Raw genomic sequence first — 14,987 nt, 5'->3', positions numbered from 1 at the left:
TCATCCTTTCTTTCATTTTTTTTACAATTTTCCTTTTTCCTTGATTTAGTAAACTTTTTGCTTTTAAACTTTTGACACCAAATTTTACCCATTTTGTCGCTTTTCATCTCTTTCTTTCATTTTTTTTTGAAAATTTTCATTTTTCCATGATTTAGTAAACTTTTTGGTTTTAGACTTTTGACACCAAATTTTGCCCATTTTATCACTTTTCATCCATTTCTTTCACTTTTTGACAAATTTCATTTTTCCTTTATTTAATAATATATATATATATATATATATATATATATATATATATATATATATATATATATATATATATATATATATATATATGCACATTGATTTAAACAATAATATTGTTTACCTTCTTAAGAAATGTGCCAAATAAGTTTTACTCTCTTTGCACTTTTAACCATTTACTATCTATTTTTATTTTATAGGACATTTTCATATCTTTAGACTTTTTTTGCGCTTTTAACCCTTTACTATCTACTTTTACCTTATAGGACCTTTTCATCTCTTTAGACTTTTGCCGCATAACTTTGTTAGGATTCACGGTTTCTGCCCTTTTTTATGTGGGGTTTACTAAATTGATATATTGGTCACTAAAGTTATTCACAGACTCACCGACTTAATACACCTACTCCGTTTTGCTTCCAATCGGCGATTTAAACATATCAATCTCTTCCACCTTTATAACATGTGTCGTTCTTCAACAAATGCATCGATTGAAAGCAAACACCAGCAAGCAAGGACCAAAAGCAAACATTTAGAGAGCAATGGATGTTAGACTTCCACAGGACACAGGACAACATCAAACAATCAGAGGATACATAACACTTCAGCATTTCAAGCATTCAAGCTTGATAGACGAAATTAAAAACCAAATAAAAAAACAGCCAAGCTTTAGAGCAGCACCAAAAGACTTATTTTAAAAACATATAGTCAATGAAGCAAACTAAATATCCACTTCCTCATCAATAAAAACAAAGTTTTAAATTCTAAATTAACAAACGACATATTTCACATACATATATTCAAAATAATTGTGACATTCTTTTACATCTAGATGTTCCATGTTTTTATTGACATGGCATAAGAGGTTGAGAAATCCCACATACTTATATAGCCATTCTATACTAATTTAATCGCATTAGTCTCTACTCTATGTGACTTTTCATAATTGGTATATGATTTTCCTCGTTTATCACTAATCCTGTAAAAATAAAACTTAAACATTAATCCACATTCCATAATGGCATTGGCATCAAATGTTTTGAGGATAAAATATTAAAAAAAATCATGGAATATGTCCGCTTTATCTCTTAGCTATTGCACAATCCCTAGTTTTCGATGTAAGAAATATCAGAGCAAGCATGGGGTTGTTTACACATGTTTTCAGTAATCATAGTCAGTTTTCAGTCGAATCAGTTCACAAATAGCTTTGGTAACCAGCCCTTTAGGATCCATCTACAAAATAATTACAATAGATTTATAAGATAAACCGATTATAATCAATACTTTAAAGCCTAAGCTTGATAGTCATTCTATATTATGAAAAACAAATGTAATGATAGCTATAATGTAGGAAAATACTTGGTAAAAGTTTGATTTTACAGATTATCAAAGAGCTTCGAATCTATATAATGACAAATGACGGAAACCACTTTTATTGATTTGTTGTAAACTATATTTTTTTATATACAGAATCCAGCCAAACCTCAAGTCTGAATTTTCAACATTAGAAACATCAGCCACCACGAGTTGGTCTTAAATTGTGAATCATGAGCTGCTTTCTGGAATAAAAACACCTACAAACAATAGAATGATTTTTCCTTAAATCCCATATTTTATAAAAAAAGTAGACTTCAACGATTAAATGCATCATTTAACATAAAAAGTGGGCAAATTAATGGAAATAGCATTATAGCAATAATGCAATATAGTCTGCTCTTTTTAGAATACATCAATGGCCAAGAGGCCCAAAATAATCAAGATTTTTAACTATTGAGAATATAAACTTCTTTTCAGATACAAGTGGTTGAAATCAACTTTAGACTTTATCGTCTTGTTTAGAATTTAAATTATTCAAGAAAATGACACCTAAAAAGCCTTGTCCTTATGTTTTGGATTAAATTATCAGAACTCCAAACTATGGAACTCAAAAGGTATGTACTTTCATTTTGGTTGTTTCATTCTGTAAGTAGATGCATAATCTAGTTATGAAGACCTAATGACCCTACATTCAACTTCACATCATCAAGGAAATATGCCGAATCCGCAAATGACAACAGAAACTATGCCGAATCCGCAAAATCAAACCACACATTCCTTGCAGTAAAAAATCAAACACGAAAATCATTAATAGTAGCAAAAATTAGAGAAAATAATTACCTAATAAAAAAATGTTGCAGACGAAGATTTACCTCTCATTTGATATGAAAAACATGAATTAAAAAGTACGTCCAATTCCATCAAATGATTTTAATTAGCTCTTCAATCCAACTATGAACTCAAACAAATTTCTAAATTCAATTTAGAAATAACAAAAACTAATTACCAAATAAAACATCAAATTGATTGAAAAACTTAGCCAATGAATGGAATACAAGATTTTAAATTTGAAATAAATAGTGTTGCCATATTCTCAAATTAAAATTTGAATATGAAGCAGAATAGCGATAAATGTGGGCGTATATTTAGGAGATATCCATGGAAACCATTTTGAAATGACCAAGCTAAGAAATCGGAAGAGATGGGTACTTTGGATTGAGCGGGAAAACCATAAAATAGGTGAATCAATGCCACATGGAAAATAGGATAAATCAAAAAGCTTAGAAATTTCCAAAGTGTCAAATAGCTTAGCTTGAAAGAGGACATGTAATATTTTTTGATTTTGTTTATTAGAAGAGAGAAAATAGATGTAGATTTAATCCTTATATTAAAAGATTTATTTTTTGATCATTTGGCCGATTATTTATTTATTTATTTATTTCTTACCATTAAAAAAAAAGTTGTTATGACTTATGATGTCAATCCGAATACATATCCATCTACTCGTCATACAAAATTTCTCAAAAAGCCACACGCGTCTAAGCAACGCGTGAATCCGATTCGTTCACGCAACCATTTTTTTTTTTCTTCCAATGCGTCATCTGTTTATAACGCGCGTATCTATCTCTCCCCACCCTTCGTAAAATCTTTGATCGTTAAGGGCCAGGGTTTTCTCTGTTGTTGAATTCAATTTCAAGAAGGTCTACCTTCTCCAAATCCTATTTTCTTTGTCAAATTTCGGTCAGTTTTCATTCTCTCTTTAATCCGTTTTTCGAAATTTCTACAATCATCACAGTATATTGCATGTTGATTTTACTCTAATAATTATATATCTGTTCTAGTTCATTGAATCAAAACCCTAGCGCATGCTGCTCAATTTTATGAGGAAACGCAATTTTTTTTTTTTTTTTTTTTTTTTTTTTTGTCGAAAAATTTGATTTATGTTTCTTTATTCATAAAGATTGATTGATTGATTGTTTAAACTTGCTTGATCGAAGATCTGTGTTTGTGCAATAAATGTGTACCTTGTGTTTCTGCACTTGTACTTTTCGGATTACCAATTAACTTTCGTTATTTTCGTTGGTTCATGAGTGTCATAGCCATGAAATTACATAGATTGCAGCGAATTATTAGCACTAAATCCCTATTAGATTGTAGTCGATGTAAATTTGGATATTTTTGTGGATGAACTTCCCTTTTGTGTTGTCTAAGATTTTGATTTATGTTTGTTTATTGGTAAAATTGATTGATTGCTTAAACTCGCTTGATCGAAGATTTGTATTTGTGCAATAAATGTGTACTGTGTGTTTCTGTACTTGTACTTTTGGTATTTCCTATTAAATTTCGTCCCTTTAAGGATAATAGCCATGAAATTACATAGATTGTAGAGCGAATGGTTATATTATTAAATCCCTATTAGATTTCAGCTTATGGATATATTTGAATTGTTTTGTTGAGCAACTTTTTTTGAACGAAAAGAAAGCTACCCTTCATATAGTCCATTGGAGTGGTTAGAAACTTAGAATATGAATCAAAATTGCTGAGATCAGGATAAGGCTCCATGAGCTACTTTCATAATTTTCTATATGAATAATGACAAACATGTCAAAAATGACAAAAATGACAAAAATGTTACCCTTCATCATATATAATAAAATGAACAACTTTTTGATCTTTACACAGAAACTGACCACCAATTTCACAATAACTCCTTGCAATCTGAGATTGCCTTTTCAATTGTCTGACCACAAAAACCTTACTTTTATTTTTTCTAAATTAAAAAAAAAACAATGTTTGTTGAGAAATACAACCCTCATGTTGCTAAATACATTCAAATATGTGAAACTTATGATTTTTTATTTTTTTTGATGATTTTTTGTGGTGGAGACCGGAGACCCATTGCAAAATTGGTGGTCATTTTGTAAAATAAAGTATATCAATATATCATTTTGGTCAATTTGTGAATATCCTTTTATTTTTTTAACCTATATGATTTTCCATCACATAACTATATACCCCTGTTAACATATCCAAAACTTAGAAATGATTTTTTTCCCGACTCTTGATATTATATATAATAATAATATTTTTAATTGATTTGTAGAGTTATAATTCTTCTTGTACAGCTAGAATGCTTCTGTAATCATATTTTTTAATATCCAAATTTCAAAATGCAGCTTTTGTGAAGAAAATATCAAGTTGAAGTAAAATGGGTGGTGGGGAAGATAGACCACCTAATGAACAAGACAAAGGACTGTTCTCTAATCTTGCAGGATATGCAGCCGCAGCTGGACACTTCCGTCCGCCACACGGAGTATACCCTCCGCAGGGCGGGTACCCTTACCCTCCTCCAGGTGGAGGAGGTGGGTACCCGCCTGCTGGTTATCCACCACCTGGTGGATATGGTGGATATCCACCTCCAGGCGGAGGTGGATATCCACCACAGGGAGGATATCCATCATATGGATATCCTTCCACCGGCTATCCGCCTGCAGGCTACCCACCATCAGGCTATCCTGGACCATCATCAGGCTACTCTGGACAATCTGCTCCATTTCAATCAGGTTTCTTTTATGTAATCCTTACCATTCGCTCTAAATTACTTTTCAAGGATAAATGCAAGAAGTAATAACTTACTTTTTTTTTTTGTATATTACAAATTTTTTTTTGTATATTATAGGATAATAAAGTCGGATAATATAATAAACAAATCGATAAAAGTACGTTGCTATTTCTTGCATTAAATGCATTGGTCTAACTAGAAAAATTCAGGGCATGGAGGACCAGGACCAGGCATGGGTACAATACTAGCGGGAGGTGCGGCGGTTGCTGCCGCTGCATATGGGGCCCACCATCTAGCTCATGGTCATGGGTCCCATGGTTATGGTTATGGTTATGGTCGACCCTTTGGTCACCATGGAAAGTTTAAGCATGGGAAATTTAAACATGGAAAGTTTGGGAATCGATGGAAGCATGGGGTGTTTGGTGGAAAGCACCATGGGTTTTTTGGAGGGAAGCACAAAATGTGGAAATGATTGAAATATATAAGAGATCATGTTTGCTTTTCACCATAAAGATTTGTAGATTTGGAACATCTTTAATGAATTTGTTGAATTGTGGGTGATTTAGTGTTGTTCTTGATAAATTTGTAACTAGCACTCTAGATTTTGTGTGGAAGTCGTAATTGTTTTGCTTTTACTTTATAGTTTGAAAGCTGATTAAAAAATTTTAGATTTTAATATAGATGTATGTTTGATGTTCTAATATGTGTTTCTTTTCGACTCAAAGATGTTTTTACACTATAAACAAAACAGTATAAGAAAGAAAGAAAAAAGTGGTTATATTGTGTACATAGACTTATTGACCTCATTCATAAATGACACTATTAAAGAAAGGAGCATATTAGGAAAGTATTGAGTAGTTTCCACATGCATGTTCATGTGGCTTTCACCTAATACACCTAATATACCAATTGTTAAAGTAGTCTATAGAATCAGATTCAAAGCTATCTAGCTAGGGACCATTCCTACTTTCTTTTAGGTTTCAAGAAACTTATGTAAACCATTTAAACAAACACTAAAATGCCAAAAACATACTTTTTTTTTTTTTGTATTTGAGAGGTTCAACTTTCGAGATGGAAGAAACCCATCATTTCTTGCATCCAAAAGTTCAAATTCTCGATGTGTCTACATGTGAATCCTGAAGACACTGTTTGGAAGCTAGAAATGACAAATGGAAGATAGGAAGAGATGGGTTTGTATGTAAATTTATTGTAATCTTGTAGCATTGAAAGGAATCATGGTCGTGAGGATTGCTGTCACTTTGGTTGTCTGTTATTTAGAAGGAAGTCGTGATGCTAAATTAAGTAAAAGTGATAAGAGGCAACCAATGATATTCGAAGCCTTCACGTCCATTGTCCCTTTCACTGCTGCTAGATTATGTTCCCAAAGACTAATACTAGAACATTGTATGTTGGTACTTTGGCTTCTAAAGAAGAGAAAGCATAGAAGATTTCAACATATTTCTTACCTACAAGGTATTACAACCTATGAATTACAAGGATATTTCTTACTTATTTTTATTGGTAGTTTTTTACTTTTCTTTTAACGGCCAACTCACACTTACCTAAATCTACTCATAAATTTACATCTTTCGTCCATCATCAACCTACTGACTATTGACTGATAGACATATTTCCAACAACTCCTGATACTGCTACGGTTTGTTATCTCTTACTTCCTTTACTTTACATCTTGATGGTTGACAAGTTTGAGGAACTTGCTCAAAAGTTTATAGAGGAGTTGGGGCAAAGGAATACATTTCAAATTCAATCGAGTGTAACTTTTCAAGAAGACAATTTACACAACTCATGAGCAGGTACCAAGCTTATATTCCTTCATTTATGGGTTTGAATTCAAAATTTTTGGGTCTTGGTAAAGATTTTCGATTTTTATTGCATGAGTCAATCAAGTAAGATTTTAGGTAATGATTTCTAGTTGTTTTTGGCTATTTTCTAATTTCGATTTCTTCGGTGTAGAATCATTCTTATAGATACAATCACTAGTAACTTTATGGGGTGTTTGAGATTGTTTTTATGTGTGTTTTGATTTTTTCAAAAAGTCAAAAAGTTCTAAAAGATGTTTAACATTTACAAATGCTTTTTGAAATTAACTTTTTAGTAACAAGGAATTTATGGTTTTTTGAAAGACAAGAAACCTTGATTTTTTGTGATTTTTATCTTCTAAAGATAAATTAACTTCAAAAGTGAAGAAATATTATGCAAACACTTTTTAAAGTGATTTTTGACTTTTGATCATTCAAAAACTAATAGTCTTTTTTTTTTTTTTTTTTTTTTTTTTTTTTTTTTACAAAAGAAACTTTTGATCTTAAAAAGCAATCTCAAACATCCTCTTAATCAAGTTCACTGTGATGCTTCAAATTGATTTATTTTGTGTGTTTTTTTATTTAGACCAGCACAATCCACACATTGTGATTAAGACTACTGTTAAATTCTACTTACGTTACGGAGGAGACTTGAATGATGAATTTATTTAGTATGTTTTACTTTATCTTTTCTAATTCTTCGCACTTGTAATCATTATAAACTAGAAAAACAAAAATAGTTTGTGATCAGTTATATGCTGAAACATAATTAATCAATGAAATGTTTTTATTCTTGGTCATGATCAATGTTGTAAAATTCTCTGAGTTGACCGATTACTCCTCCGAGTACTCGCTACTCGGTCTCTTATCAAGGCGAGTTACAGAATCCCGAGTACTCCCTGATCGGCTCCTTACTGAAGTGAGCAGTGTTGTAAAACTCGGTCACCTCGGTGATTAATATGTATAATATACTTAATTATTTATTATTTAACACACTCACATATGATTATTACTACGTATATATATTAAATTTTCAGTAATTATTTACGAAGTTAAACCATTATGTGTTTTTCAGTTTTTGAGTATTCACATTTATCTAATTTTGTTATATATTTCAATCAACTTATGATTTTAACATGGGAAAATGACCTTTGAGGGTAATAAAGTATTCGTCTTGTATTCATTAGGTCCCTTATCTTTTTTTTTGTCTTTATTATACCATTGAACTTATAATCCCTGTTCACCAAAACCCTTGATACCGGTTGTTGTAGGTTACTACTTATGTGGATATTACGTGGCATTATGTGCCATAAACTGGGCTTATTAATTGCAAAGTTACAGTACTGCATCGTTCTTGCCCGTTCTTGCCCTAGATCGACATGTCTTCTTCTTCTTCTTCTATTTCTTCCAAACGAAATGTTGAATTTCAACCTGAAAACCCTTGTTACTGTGGGTTGCCATCTCGTGTACGAACTTCACGAACTAAAGACAATCCAGGAAAAAAATTCAGATTGTGCCCAAACTCCATGGTAAAGCAATTGTTTTTTACTTTTCGTTTAATCTTCTTTCTTTAACCAATTTGTTACTTTTTTCAAGAATGAAGGACCAAAATGCAAGTTCTGGGAATGGTTGGAGCCTGAAACCCCTGAAAATGAAGTCAATTCTGGGAAGGACAAAAAAGAACCGTGCAATTTAACCCTCAAAGTTTCTATATTGGAAAACGAGATCAGCATATGTAAGATGAAGATGGAACAAGAAAATTTGGTTGTTAGACAAGAGTTTGAAAAACTCAAATGGAAGCTATTTACTCATAAAGTTGTGATGATTGTGTTGTTTATGTTGTTTGTGTTTAAGAAGTAGTTTAGCCCTTAATTTAACCCTTAGTTTAGCTGTATTCAAAGACTAAATGTAATCCTTAATGTTGTAATTTGTTTGATGTATTATGACTAAATCTTTTTGATTAATGATAGTTTGATGTTTTGAGTGCTTTCCAAGAAGTATTAATTTGTTTAAAAGGTTAATGAATTGGACATGATGCATGGGTAAAATGGTCCAGATTAAATTTGGCAGTGAATTGTTATTGTGTTGATGTGATCCAAGGGTAAAATGGTCCAGATTAAATTTGGCAGTCAATTGTTATTGTGTTGATGTGATCCAAGGGTAAAATGGTCCAGATTAACCACATTGGATACATCAAACATTTCTTAATGTATTAAGACTAAATCTTGGCATTAATCAATTGTTAATGTCTTGATGTGATCCAAGGGTAAAATGGTCCATATTAAATTTGGCAGTAATCAATTGTCAATGTGTTGATGTGATCCAAGGGTAATATGGTCCAGATTAACAACAACAACAACACCAAACTTTGCTTATTGTAGTAATACTAAATTTACTTGATTTATGATAGATAATATAAGATTAAACAATCTATATGCAAATAACCGTACACCAAAGCATATAGATAAAAGACAAAGTTGTAATATTCCATCAGCATGTGCACTATTACAAAAGTTGTGCCCACAGTTGTCCTAATATGTCAAAAGATGTGCCATGTGCCATGATTCTTAAATTTTTCCCAATTACATATTTATAAGACTAAAAGTTTGTCTTTCCAAATAAAATCATTCCAACACCATTGGGTTGTGTCCAGTGCTTCCTTCTTTCTTCAAAACCTTCCTTCTCAACCCTATCTTGGTAATTCTTTCTGAGTATTTTCGTATCCTCTGTCTAGTTGCAACTGGTTGAGCAGGGACATCAACATCTGGATGTGGATCATCTACTTGAACTGGATCCACTGGAGGAGCTGGTACATCAACTGGATCCATTGGATCTGCTTGAACTGGTTCAACATGTGGAGCTGGTACTTGAAGTGGATCCACTGGATCTTCTTGAACTGGTTCAACATGTGGAGCTGGTACTTGAATTGGATCTACTGGATCTGCTTGAACTGGATCAACCTGTGGAGCTGGTACTTGAACTGGATCCACTGGATCTGCTTGAACTGGATCCACTTGAACTGGTTCCACTTTACCTGCTATACAAATATGTAGCTAATGAGTTGGATGTTCCATTTAAATTATATTGTTTTAATAGCATACCTTTCTCTTTTTTACATTTTTAGGTTTCTTGTTTTTTGGCCTTGAAGTGGATGCTACATCTGCTGGTCTAGTAGGACATGTTGATCTATTGTGGCCCCTTTCTCTACAAATAGTGCATATGTTAACTAAACCTACTTTTGAGATAGTATGCCTTGTTTTCCCCTTGCTTTCCATCTCAGATTGATCTTTTTTCCTTTTAAGGGTTGGCCTTCCTGGTAACCTTCTTTTTTGAGGAGGCAATGGCTTCATGTAGGGAGCTTCACGCCACATGGAACTACCATTAAGTGGGTTAATGGTATGGTTGTAACAAGTCAAGAACATGGCTGTATGGAACCATGGTGCAACATAATCCTCTGCATTCCTGTTAAGGTATGAAATGGCTGCCACTGCATGCACACATGGGATACCTGATACTTGCCAAGATCTACATCCACATGTGTTGTTAAGGTCCACAGCATATCCATCATTTCCAATCCTAACTTCATATTGTTGTATCCCAGATGGTATAACACCCCAAAATCTGCCCAAAAAAATAAGAAGTTCTATTAATCTTATATATGAGACATATAATATTAATATAATAGAAGTTATATCATACCTTTGTTGTTTCTTTAGCTTTGATATCTTCAACCTTATAGATGGACATATTTTTAAATTCCCCCAACTTTGTCCCTCTTGCAACATTTTATACATCCTCTCCATTGCATAAATCCTTATATCTTCCAACATGGTGACGAGTGGCCTTTTCCTAGCAAGATCAATAACAGAGTTGAAACTTTCTGATATGCCATTCTCATAAGCATCACAAGCCCTGTCCACTTCAAAGAATGCACTGCACCAACTTTTAGGGTCCCTTTCCATGAGGTGTTCATAAGCCAAAGGGTCAATTTTTTTTATGGAATTCATTTCTGCCTCAAATTTTGGTTGAGTAGTACTAACAGCTGCTGCCCAAAACAACTTCCTATATTGTTCACCTTTGAATCTTTTCTTGAAGTTAGCATAGATGTGCCTAGCACATTGTCTATGCTCTGCTGCTGGAACCCTTTCTTTGACAGCCTCTATTAATCCCTGAAAGAAAGCATGAAATAGATGACATAACAAAAACATTCAACTTAAACAAAACAAAACAGAAATATACCTTGTGTTGGTCTGATATGAGGGTCAATCCATGACCAATTCCCATTTCAATGTCATCCAGAAGGAGGTCAAGAAACCACTTCCATGTTTCCTTATTTTCAACTTCCACCACAGCCCATGCAATAGGGAAGATGTGGTTGTTTGCATCCCTACCCATAGCTGCTAACAGTTGGCCTCTACATATACCCTTTAAAAAACAACCATCTACCCCTATTACCCTCCTACATGCTGCAATCCAATCATCCTTCACACCCTTAAAACAAACATACATTTTAGAAAAGTAGGTTGTGGAATCAGGCATGACATTCACATCTATCTTTACTGTTGAACCAGGATTTGTCATCATTATTTATTCTCCATAACTCCATACTTTACCATAATGTTCTATCAAACTACTCTATCTCATCCAAAGCATATCTCCTAGCATTTCTACATTGAGTGACACTAACAATCAAGTTAAACTTTGTACTCACTTTGGCCTTCATTTTCCTTATGCTCATTTTAGGGTTCTTCACAAGTTGATTCTTAAAATGCATTCCAATCCATTTATATGTTACAATGGAACCAAGTTTGAAGACTCTTGAACAGTTATGTTCATCAACTAATGACTTAATTTGGAAAGACCTTTCACTGCTCATCCAGGAAGCCCACAGTCTAAAAGGACAAGAGGGGTTCTTGTTCTCTTTACAACATCTCACTAACATCCTCTGACTATCATTTTTCTCAAAATAAAGGTTGTACCCATTCTTCACTGCATAGTTAGTCAAACAATTTTTCAATTCCATGGGGTTAGAGAATCTCATACCTAGAATTGGCACCATTTTGTCCCATTTCTGGTTCTCATTATGGATAGGGTACACTGGTTTGTCATCTCCATTCTTGGTTTCAACCTCATCAGTTTCAGCCTCATCATCTATATCCTTACACATACCTGACACCCGATGTAAGAATTCATCACCAATAGTCTTGTCAAGAGAAGGAATGTAATCATCTGCTTCATGCTCATATGGAACATCATCAGAAAGTTGTGAATCTATATCATCATCCAGGTCTTCCTCAGAATAATGCCCTTCATCATCTTCCATTACTTCCATATCAGCCCAATCAAGTACAGGTTCATTTTCGTGGTCTATATACACATTCATTCTTAGACCGGCTTCATCACTATAACCCGTTTCAATAAACTCAAAGTAGTCAACATCATTCCTAATTCTCCTAATACCCTCTGCCAATGGTTCATTTCTAGTGCAATAATATACATTATCACAACTGCCTTCAATCAACTTTGCAATGAACAAGTTAAAGTCTTTGAAATCCATTGCACCAAAATCGACATCACAGATTGAAACAACAACAACGTTCAAGTACACTAATGGTTTTCGTGCGAATAAACCATTATAATGTATATAAACTGTTAAATACTTACTTTGTTTGGAATCGGAGGCCATCTTCTTCACTATAACACTCGCATTCACCAGTTCTCTTCAATTTCCTAACCGTATGCTTCGATTGAACTTTTTCTTCCCTTAATTAAAACGAACCCTAACTGTAAGGACAAACGGGTGAAAGAGAAACGGTAATTAAATGTGTTCTAATTCCACGTAATAAGACATGTCATCTCTAATTAAATGTGGTAACCGGTAAAACAGGTGATAACCGGTCGCGGTGGTTTTGGTGAACAGGGATTATAAGTTCAATGGTATAATAAAGACAAAAAAAAGATAAGGGACCTAATGAATACAAGACGAATACTTTATTACCCTCAAAGGTCATTTTCCCTTTTAACATATATAATTTCCCTAAAAATATTTCTACATGAATTATTAAATCCGAGTAACGAGTTTTACAACCTTGGTCATGATACTATTTTAGTAATTCTAAATATACGAACTTAAGTGGTATTAAAAAAACCTTAAATATTAAATAAACCTCACTCATCATATCAATCCTATTAAGCCTTCTAATCATTAATTTTCTTTTATTTTTTATTTATTTTATAAGAATTACAAGTTATTTATAAAATTATTTTTTTAAACTAATGATCTAAATTATATAAAATCTTATAATTAAAATTATTTTAATCTATCTTTATTTTTCGGATTTAAAAATCTTTTTACATTTTGATGTTTTGATCGAAGGTACTGTTTAATTTTGTTTTTTCTTAATGTTTTATATGTTTATATTATATAAACTTTTTTTTATCCAATACACAAACTATGATAAAAACATAAATAACTATCGATCATCCAATAAAATTATTTAATGTTGTTTTTTATTTGACATTTTGCTCGTTAACATCATTTGTTTGTATGTTCGTTCGTTTGTTTGGGTTTAAGGGTTATATGGTTATCTTTTAAATGGATGATCTTATTAGACATGACAATGGACCGTGTTTGCAGCAAATCAACATTGATCCAAATCCTTTTAACAAATTTTAAAATTCAATCCAAATCCGCTCTGTAATTTATAAAGTTTTGAATAATCAAACTCATATAATTATCCATTGAATCAGCAGATATTCAAACCCAACATATAACCCCCCTAAGTTGTTTGAATAATCGAACATATTTACTTAATTCTTAAAATAATATTTCTTAAAACTATAGTTTAATATTTAAAATAGCATTTCATAAATAAAACAAATGTTGATTTAGAATCGCATTACGTATGCATGGACATTTGATCGGAATTAAAAATCACTATTGATTTATGTCTATTGGTGAAATATAAATGGAATGCCATCATGATTCTTGGTAGAAGAGCGGAAGCCTAGAAATCAACTCCTTGAGTCTTATATAAAAATGGTTTTGCCTTTAGACTTTCGATTGGAGTTGAAATTAAACATCAAGCAGTATAAAATATAAATGTATAATTCTAAAATGTCACACCCTCGGCCAAGGCGGCGGAACACGTTGGGGTATGCGACTAAGTTCATGGATCACAGGTAAATTGAATATATAGCACAAGTACAACAATAAACAAAATAGCATTTGTGTTCCATCTTGATATATGAATACAAGATTTTTACAGATAATAATAATACATGAATTACATTAACGGATAGACATATAATACAACAAGAAGTAAACTATGTCACATGTAATCCAATCCGTCTTGAATGTCTGTTTAGTAATTTCCTGAGAATACATGTAATTTTGAGGGTCAACATAAGGTTGGTGAGAGTTAGAAGTTTTCTGCTAATAGCTGTAATACTTTTAAAAAGTCTAAAAAGTATTATCTTTGTATCTGTAACAATAGTTAAAACTGTGTTTGCAAAGAGTCTTTGAAAACCAAAATGTATATTTGTATAAGTAAATTCATACTTAAAACTATGTTTGTAAGAATCCTTGAATATACTTGAAAACCAAACTATACTGTTACATAAGTAATTTCATACTTAAAATAGTTTTGAAAGCAACCAAGCTCATGGTTTGTAGTGAGAGAGAGATTTCAGTTAATGTTTATAATGAGTCATATAACCGAGCTATGTGACTGAATGTACCCCCTACAACGCTTCATTGGACGTTATAGTAACAATTGTAGACACTTATCACCCGTTTCGATTGATCGGTCGAGGTTGTAGCTAGCAACCGCAGGTGGGGATGTCGACCGCATATAGATCTATACATATGTATCTCGCTTCGAAGATTGACGATTATAGTAGTGTGGGTATGCTAAGTGTTTAGACTCAACTATAGTCTCACTAAAAAGCCCTTAACCAAAGTATGTGAATAGCTCTCAGACCTAACTTAATTGTGATTAAGTCACTAGGCAAAATGAGTTTTATTGTATAAAATTTATAAAAGCCAA

At 32.5% G+C, this 14,987-nt stretch overlaps 1 protein-coding gene and 1 long non-coding RNA gene across 3 annotated transcripts; both read left to right on the top strand.

Annotated features, from left to right (window-relative positions):
* The first annotated feature begins 4,765 nt into the window (after positions 1–4,765).
* Positions 4,766–5,820, top strand: LOC145097806 (glycine-rich protein A3-like). Of its 2 annotated transcripts, XM_079035458.1 has the most exons (3): positions 4,766–4,949; positions 5,001–5,120; positions 5,329–5,820. In XM_079035458.1, exons 1-3 carry the CDS (start codon positions 4,766–4,768, stop codon positions 5,589–5,591), a joined length of 567 nt encoding a protein of 188 aa, XP_078891584.1. In that variant the 3' UTR covers positions 5,592–5,820. The 2 variants fall into 2 exon arrangements, with proteins under 2 accessions (XP_078891584.1, XP_078891575.1); XM_079035449.1 differs by having other exon boundaries at positions 4,766–5,120.
* A 1,589-nt stretch (positions 5,821–7,409) lies between these two features.
* On the top strand, positions 7,410–8,926 carry LOC145097817 (uncharacterized). The gene is made up of 2 exons (XR_013704505.1): positions 7,410–8,468; positions 8,536–8,926. It is a non-coding gene; the product is annotated as an uncharacterized LOC145097817 (long non-coding RNA).
* The last annotated feature ends 6,061 nt before the right edge of the window (positions 8,927–14,987 follow it).

This window comes from Lactuca serriola, chromosome 1 (assembly GCF_051521515.1).
Source record: "Lactuca serriola cultivar US96UC23 chromosome 1, Lser_US96UC23_V15, whole genome shotgun sequence".
NCBI lineage: Eukaryota > Viridiplantae > Streptophyta > Magnoliopsida > Asterales > Asteraceae > Lactuca > Lactuca serriola.
This window is presented reverse-complemented; position numbering and strand designations above follow the sequence as displayed.